Here is an 8940-nt window from a genome sequence, read left to right as displayed (position 1 = left end):
TTAGATCTGTTGTTAGATCCTTGTGATCTGTTGTTAAAACATGTAGGGAACAGAACAAATGAGGTGAGTAGTTTGTGACTCAAACAGTGTGAGAATAAGTAAAGTGGGAGAAGGACAGTCTGAAGCAAGAAGATCATTTTCAAGAGCACCTGACAGTGAAACAGATTCCCATTGGTAGTAGCTGAGGGCTGTCACACCAGAGATTTAGGAACAGGTTAGGCAAGCTGTTGTGGGAGGCAGGATTAGATACCTTGGGAACTGGTAATAGGATATGAAGCCTTTTATCCGTAGGTCAGTGTTTTGGTTAAGGTCCAGCTCAGCAGAAACTGTCCCTGGCATCTGATGGCTCCTTGCCTGTGTGATATCAGTACTTGAATTTCACTCAGTTCCTTGTGAGAGCGCAAGAGCAACTTTCGTGAAATGGCTGCTTATGCTACTTTGCCCTTCCTTTGGCCTTGTCACAGATGAAGGATTAAAGGGACCATGAGTACAATCTCTTATCTCTTTGAACATAGTAACTGTAGACTTTTGTTGTTGTGGCACTGTGGGAGAAGCTTACACTGCTGCTTCTGTGTAGGTAAGGACTCTAGTCCTGTCAGTCTGGCTTTTTTTCTTTTGCAAATGAATAAATTAGGAAAAATTCTAGAGTAAAAGTAGTGGTACAATCTAAGCAAGTCTTGGCTAATCACAAAGTAGTTACCCAAGTAATTTTGGGTTTCTTCTCTGACTGTGAATGAATGACTAAATTTAAAAAAAAAAACTTCAAATATTGCACGCCACAGTTCTTGTTCCTGTCAAGTCTGTGTGAAATACAAAGTTGTGCCCTGTGCCTGCAAGGCATGTTTCTGCAGTTCAGCTGTATTGTCCTTGAGTGTACAGGGAAGTTATTCGACCAGGAAGCTTTTCCTGTGATGTGGGGTGGCAGAAAGGACATTCTGTGAGCAAAGGCTGTGCTGTGCCCGCAGGTGATGGCAAGTGTGTGATCTGTGACTCCTACGTGCGGCCCTGCACCCTGGTGCGCATCTGTGACGAGTGCAACTACGGCTCCTACCAGGGCCGCTGCGTCATCTGCGGGGGGCCCGGCGTGTCCGACGCCTACTACTGCAAGGAGTGCACCATCCAGGAAAAGGATGTAAGTTGCCATCCCTGCTACACAGTAGTCATGCTTATCTTTAAGGGGCTCGAAGCTGCTGAAATTAGTGCTGGGACGATTGGCTCTTGTTTGCGATACCTGAAACCTTTATTCCCCCATTGATAGGTCTCTGTGTTTGCAAAGCATTTTGAGGTATTGTAACTCTCTTCATTCTAAGAACCTCTGACTATTTTGCACACTCACAGTTCATTTCCTCCGTACACTGCTTGTTACCACTTCAGGTTGTTATCTTAGTACAGCTCCAACCTAGGTTTCACCAGGGTCAGAAATACTGCAGACACTGCAAGGCAGTGGCAGAAGCAGCTCCTCCCTAAAGTCCATTATGAGCCACTGATTAAGAGCACATATGGTACTATAAGGCCTGTGGAATCAAAACCTTTGTTTTCCTTTGAATAACAAGGTAAAGTTGGTCCTTAGTGTGGTAATTGTGTTTCACAAGTTCCATGCTTCTTGTATAATTTCAGTGGGATACAATTTATATTTTCTTACTCTTTTCTAGAATTGTCTGTATTGTAGATATTTCTCTTTCTGCTAATGCTTTTTGGTATAAAGGTCCCTTTTGTCTATAGCCAGAGCTATCATTTTTTTACAATATTGTGCTGAAAGCCATTGCATGTGGGAAATGAGGCAGCTGCTCACCCCTTGTAAGGCTTTTGTTAATAATCCAACACAATGGGTGCAGAACATGAACTGCAACAAAGCGTTAGAAAGACCTTACAGGAGAACAAGAACATCATGCTTACAGTTCTGCTATCCCAGAATATAGGCCTGGTAGCTGTGAGAGTGTCTGTTAAAAGTTGTTTGGTGCTTTGCAAATGTCATTTCGTACTCACCCTAATGACTGTGAAGAACGTGCTGAGAGAGTGGTTCACAGTGATTTACAGGAGTGTCCTCAGCTGAGTGAGTTGCTGCTTTAATTCTCTCTAGTGCCTGTTTTCTCTAGAGGCCTGCAGCCAAATACAGAACAGGAGCAGGTCCTCCTTTGAGTTTAGTCATTAGATCTAACAGGAACATAATCTTTCTCTGTATCCAAATATGGATATAAGTGCTTTGATGGGGTGCTGCCTCCTACTTTATAAATGCTGTGAGAAATAGTAATTTTGTTCACTTGCCTTTAGAATGAAGATGCCTGGCTTTATAAGTCATGAGTAAAATAGGCTTGGTTTTAGTTTTATCGATTCATAGGGATTCCCAACAAGTGTTTTTCATAACCTAAGATTACCTGTATCTTATGTTTGGTTCAGGTGTGAAATAACCAGCTGCTCTCTCAGGGAGGACTGTAGAAAACATAGAGCTAGAGAAGAATAACAGGTCTGGGGTTAGAGAAGAATAACAGGTCTGGGGTGACCTGGGTGAATGCTGCTGTGAGTGAAGAAAGTTGCTCTGTAGCAGAAAACTCAGATGTTACATATTATTGCAGATGTGAAGTTGCAGATCTGAAACAGCAGATTTGACATGATTTGTTGCAGGATTGATGAATGCTTGCACAAGCATAGGGAGCCAGAAGGAGAAAAAATTAAGTGTGCTGCTGCCTGTCACAACTATGCTGGTGCTGATATGAATAAGAAAACCAGAAGGGCAGAGCTCTGTACCTGAAGAGCAGTCCAAGGCTTCAGCTACAGCATTTTCATCGTCCTCAGAGAAAGACTGGAAAAAATAGTGAAGCAAGAAAGCAAATAAAATGGATGGCAGAGATAGACTGCTATTGGGCACAAAGCAAAGGACCTGTTTACTCTTGGTTCATTTGTTCTGGTGGAGGAGGGAATGAAGTATTGTTTCAGCCCACTTTGATCTGTGGGTAAGGGCCTGAATCCCACCATATCACCCAGGACATCTGTGAGTTGCAAATAGTAATCTTTTCTTGGAGGAAGGAGGGTGCTCATGAGCTGTGTCCTTAGGAGGAGGTGGAAGAATGAACAGAGCCCTGCAATAAGGCTGTCAAGATTTGAACAGACTCCATGGATTGTGGGAGGAAATCTTGAAAGAGTCTTACTATTGAGGTTCAAAATGAAATAAGGAGACAGTAGCTTGAAATGGGTCGTGGCAGGTGTATGGGGGAGGGATGATTTCTGTTCCCCACCTCTCCTGTTATTCCCATCATGCAGATCCTGCCCACCAGATTGCATCTCTGGCATGGGAGCCAGGCAGCTTAGGTGCAGATTCTACAGCATCTGACATCTGCCCAGGGGCTTTCTAAATCTAAAGCACTCAGGCTTGCACTTTAGCCAAGGACACACGTTTGCCTGCTGGGTCCCTCACAACTGCTCTGGCCAGCCATAATGTTTTGCTCTAAGAATTATGCAGGTGCTGGGCTCAGGTGGCCCATGGGCAAATCTTCCCAGGTATACCAAGAGGGCATTTCTGATTTGGTTTTGCAACCGCGCCTCTCAGGAGAGCCTCCCCTACTTCCCTTGCTTTTCTCAAGGCTTTTTTTCTCACCATCTGCTGGAATTCAGGTACAAGAACTTACTTATGTAGCTGCTCTGAGTAGCTGACCCTACAGCCTCTGCAGTAATCAATCCAGGATACAAGAAATCTGAGATTCAGTTCTGCTGTTGCTGCTGAGGGGTTCCTAAACACAAGAATGGTTTGGTGACATCTAGAACAGCAAGATTCTTCTTTGCTAAGGAGGGGAAAGGTTATTCCTCTGGGCCCTAGAAGTCCTGCATATCCTGATTTAGAAAGAATTCAGTCTTGTGGCACAGCGCATCCTTTTCATTAAATGGCTGATGTTATATGAGCTGTTTTCCATTTTGGCCCTGAGGGAGACCATGTCCTGCAGTAATGCTGAAGAGACATCCATGCTCCTGTCTGTGCCACTGTCTTACTGGTAACCAGCACTGAAGAGCAATTTGTTTGTACAGGTGTTTGAAATGTGTCGAGGACAGGATGAGGAGTGTGGGAACTGAGAACCTACTGCAACTATAATGTTGTTCTGTGTTTGCACATTTCCTAACTTGCATTTTCTTTTCTTACAGAGAGATGGTTGCCCTAAGATCGTCAACCTGGGCAGTTCCAAGACAGATCTTTTCTACGAAAGGAAAAAGTATGGCTTCAAGAAGAGGTGATCCTATTCATACATGGCTACCTCCTGTTGGGTTGGCAAGAGGGTCTTGGAACATCTCTGGACTTTACTCTTATTGAAAACTCATTGATTATTTTTTTCTAAAGCAATACAAATTCAGTAATATACTTACAGTTGGAGAAATAACAGACTGAGTGGGGCCTGAAACCTGATGAGAACCAATGATGAGAGAGGGCAAATGAAGATTACTGTCTCTTGCCTTTGCAGAAGCTCTACTAGTAGTTGCCCCAACTCTATACACAGCAAAGTGGGCAAGCACTTACATGTAGAAGGAGCCATGTAAAAATGGAAAGTGCTGGTTTTAGTGTGGAGAAACACCTTGAGGTTGTTCTTACTGGGCCTTCTCTCAATTTTTTGAAATTGCCCCATCCGTCAGTGTTGAAGAACAAAACACCAATCCGCTCCCCTCTTCCCTTCTCCAGTATATTTCCATGCTGCCCTGTTTTTTAAGGAATCTGCTCATGGCTGGTACCTTCCTAGGGAGAGCACAGCTGTTCCATGTTTTCTTTGACAGATAAATCCAAGGCCATTTCTTGTAACCATTTCTGTAGGATGCATACCAATAAAGCTTTTCCTTTTGGGTTTTTATTTTTGGTACAACAAGGATTTCTATTTGGTTCATTCTGTGCCTAGCCTCTCTGAAGCTTGCTGGGGACATGGAGGATTAGCCCAGCTAGCACTTCACAATGGGTTATCTGGTTTCTGCTTATGGCCACGTGACCTTGCCACAAGGAGCTTCGGGGAACGGCTGTTGCTTTTGTCTGCCTGTGATCCCAGCCACTGATCATTTTGTCCCGTAGCATGAGGATCGCTGAGCTTGTAACCCTTATCCCGGCTAATACAGCCGTGGATGTTGTTTCACCATGCAAACATCCAATCCCTTTCTAAACCTCCTAAGCTATTTGACTCGCTATCCTGTTCTTGTGAATAAGTTAAAGCCTTCCCTGCTGTAACGGGAAACCAACCATTGTGTTCTGGGCTATTGGCCGTGTGCATGCTGGAAACCAGAGGCTGCTTGTTAGTCAAATACCAGGAGAGGCTAAAAGCAGTCTGTTGGCTCAGCAAAGATCTGGGAACAGGGCCTTTGTGCAGAGGCGGAACTGAGTTCCCCACGGGTGCGCACTCCTCAGATGGTTAAAGCAGGACCCTGGCTCAGCGTGCCCCGCAGTCCTTCAAGCACTTGCAGTCTGAGCAGAGCGTGTCTTTGTGTAACACAGTTGTCTTTGTGCAGTTTTGGGGTGCAGAGCCCCAGAACCTTTTGGTTTGTGTCCCTTCCAGGATTTCAGCTATTCCCTTGAGGCTAGTACCAATTCCTCTAACTACTCCTTGGCTTAAATACCTCTTCTACCTGCTCCAACCATTTAGATAAAAGTGAAAAGCACACAAGTTGTGATTATCCTCTCCTCAAAAGTAATTTTTCCTTGCTGCAGCTGGCTGTAGCTGTCACTGGCCCTACAGCTATCTCAGCTGCTCTTCCCTCTCCTGCCCCCAGCTATTAATTGTCAGGTTTCTCTTCCAAGCTTTTTGCAGTTCTGAGAGTATCATTATGTCTTTTTCCCTGCACAGCTTCTGATGGATGCCATTTGCCAAGATGTTCAGAGCAATCTAGCTCATTGGTTACAGCAAACCTATTCTCCCAAAACAGTTCTATGGGAATAAACAACTGCCTCTGCAGACCAGGAAGTCCATGTCAGACCTGTTAGCGGCCATTTTAAATTCTGTGTTTCTTTAAAAGCAGGCCATGACATGCAGATTTGTTGTACCTGGAACTTTATCACTTCAACCAGAATTTATCACTTACCCTCAGTCAGGCCGCCCAAATTATCTCACTAGGAATGCAGCAGGTTTGTACGCATTTCTTCTCTTTCTCAGAAATTTGGAAGATGACAAAGTTTTTCAGTAAAGGTAGAGGGAAATGAAGTAAGGAATTATTTTTTGTCTCAGAACCAATACACCCTGGTGAGCTAATTTTAGAGCATCGCTGTTCCTAATCATTTAGCAAGATCAGCCAGGCAGGACTTGCTGTAGAGGTACAAGTGTCCCCATCCCTTCCCCCATCCCCAAAAACAGCTGAACATACTCACTTTCTTGGCACTCCCGATGCCCTCACGCTGACTGCTGGATATATTGGTCTGTATTCTGAGAGTTAAGCTGCCATTTCTAGTTGTTCTGAGTCACTGGGCAGGTGGAGAGAGGGAGGGACAGGCTTTTTCCCCTTTGCCTTGTTTGCTCAGACAGCTCTGGGGAGCATGCCAAATGCTGCTTGTGCTCGGATCAGTTCAGTGCCACTGCCTTTCTGGTACTTTCAGAGCATGGATGGGACATTGCCCTGAAGCTGCTAATTCAGACAAGGGTAATGGACACATTCGTGTAGCCCAGAAAAACATGACCTTGCTTGTTTGGTAATGATTTCTGTGCACCAGTAGATGATACCTAGGCAGGGCCTCTAGAAAAGTGCATTATTTTTCACCTAAATAGATTTTGAAGTACTTGTCCAGGAGAAGGAGATTGCCTTGCAGTACTGGAGACCAGAGCACGGGCTAAAAGGGCGAGCTTCCCCGCAGGGCAAAAATGAGACAAGACACATCCTGCTGCTGTGTGCAGGCCAAGCTTTGGAAGGTCTTCATCCATCCAAGGAGTTTTATGCAGCCAGATTAAGGGGCTCCCAGGCTGCCAGCTGCAAAGGACATGTGTGGGAACAGCAGGGAAGGGTGGGAGAGACAGGGGTGGCTTTGTCAATGTGGCAGCTGAACCCCTGTGGTCCTGTCTTCAAGTCCTCTTGGACCAAAATGTATCTTCCTGCTGTTACTTTTCTAGGTAGTGTTATTTTTTCTTTTTTTATTAAAATGTTGCATAACAAGTAAAAAAAAAACAAAACTCCTTCAATTTTAAATATTTACCATGAAGGAGAGAACGTAGGACCTCTTGGCCTATTAAGAAATCGGCCTCTGTTGCCAGTACTAACAAGGCATTGCTGTGTTCTGAAATGTAGGTGTTCCCTGTTACACACCCCTTCAGACCAACTGCCAGCCACAACTACAGCTGAGCTCAGCAAATAGCTCTGTAACATACATCCACTTCCTTGAACCACCTAGACCTCATCTTGACAAAGCCCTTGAGCCCCAAGCATTACTTCTCTGTAAAAAGAGACAAAACAAAAAGAAAAGGTAGGTGGAGGTTTGGAATCTGCCTGTGAGCTTTTCCTGTGGGAGCTGCATGGGCAAAATCTCACTTCTGAAACCGTATCTGCATAGAAGCTGTTATTTTCTCATTACAGACATCAGCTGGAGATGTTTGCCTCTTTCAATAGCAGGAAAGAATTTTTCATTTCCTTGGGGTTGTCACGTGAATTGAATGTACAGAGGATTCAGGGTATGGCGATATTAATTATGTCCAATTATAACCTGACTCCCCTTCCTTGGCATTAAATAACCCAACCAAACGAGCTCTGTCCCAGTGGCTTGGCAGTTGCTTCCCTCCCCATGCCCACGTGACAGGGGAGCTTTGCTCTGACTTAAGAGCCAAATGGCTGAGAATGCAGGAGCAGATCCTGTGACAGAATTCCTCTGCCTGCATGTGTACAAGGGCGACGCCATAATTAAAGGAGCACGGTCAAGGCACAGGTATTTTAAAGAGCCCTAATACGTGACACCCTCTTGCTAACACCTTATTAAAACAATAATAGAATTTTAGAAATGTAATTGCCCTTTTTTTGCTTAATGATGCTAAAAATAGCTCAGTCATTTTAATTTCCTGATCTCTGGCTGACAGTATGATTTTGCTTCCAGCAAAACAAGGGAATAAGAAGAAAAAAAAAAAGAAAAAAAGGTGTTATTTTGTAAGTAAATTCCTTTTAAAATAGGAGTGACGAAAATAAGGCTGCTCATAATAGCTCTCATAAATCTTCCTCTTCTCTTTCCCCTTTCCCTGCAGAAAATAAAACAACTTCAAAAGTTATTGTTTTTTTTTTTTTCCTGTAATCAGTGGGAAAATAAGCAAGGCTGACTGCTGTGGCTGGGAAGGAACATTAATGGATTTCTTAACAAATGGTATTGCCTGGCCTCAAAAGAAATGCACTTCTGTGGCAAAGGCAGTACCTGAGGTAAAGTGTTCCTGAATGAGGCAGGAGGACAAACCAAAGCCAGAAGAAGGCTGAGGGCTATTGTGGAAATAGAGCAAGAGATGAACTTTGTATTTTTGCACTTTGGAGATGGTTGCTAGGCCAGCTACCACTGCTGCAACAGGGACTATGTTAATGCCTGTGTCACCCTGTGCTTGTGTCAGCACTGAGGAGGATGTAGGACACGTGGCTGGGAGAGCCTGGAAACACCATTCTCGGTGTCCCTTCCACTAGTTTGGAGTGTTACTTGGGTCAAAAGTTGCTTTAAGCGTGACAGCAAACAACCTTTGCAAGTGGTGTGTGTGAAAGGTGGTGTGACCTTGGACTGTAACTCACACGGCCTGGGGATGCCTGTAGGCACTTTCTTCATTTTCCTGGAACTAGCAATGGGTCTGCTTTGAAATAAAGGGTGCGGGTCCGTTTGTGTGCTGGCTGAGAGTGCCTTCAGCTTGCCAGTGGGTGGTGCAGCTCAGCCTTCGGCGGTGGAGGTGCCGCCATCGGCCCATGGCCCCAGGGCTGGCTGTCACCGTGGTTGTCCTTCCCCAGGGCAGCCTGTGTCCCCGAGCCCTGCCCGAGCCCGCG

The 8940-nt window shown here is 44.9% G+C and overlaps 1 protein-coding gene across 1 annotated transcript in view; it reads left to right on the top strand.

Annotated features, from left to right (window-relative positions):
- Nucleotides 1-4838, top strand: part of PHF5A (PHD finger protein 5A) — a gene marked incomplete at its 5' end in the record, with an annotated part of 6265 nt that extends 1427 nt beyond the window's left edge. The window contains 2 exons of the mRNA XM_031057808.1: nucleotides 966-1132; nucleotides 4132-4838. Of these exons, the coding sequence (XP_030913668.1) occupies nucleotides 966-1132; nucleotides 4132-4221 (257 nt within the window). The remainder of the gene's footprint in view (nucleotides 1-965; nucleotides 1133-4131) is intronic.
- Between the last annotated feature and the right edge of the window lie 4102 nt (nucleotides 4839-8940).

Source organism: Geospiza fortis, unplaced genomic scaffold (genome assembly GCF_000277835.1).
Source record: "Geospiza fortis unplaced genomic scaffold, GeoFor_1.0 scaffold173, whole genome shotgun sequence".
NCBI classification, from domain to species: Eukaryota; Metazoa; Chordata; class Aves; order Passeriformes; family Thraupidae; genus Geospiza; species Geospiza fortis.
The sequence above is the reverse complement of the archived record's forward strand: the minus strand, read 5'-3'. Positions and strand labels throughout refer to the sequence as shown.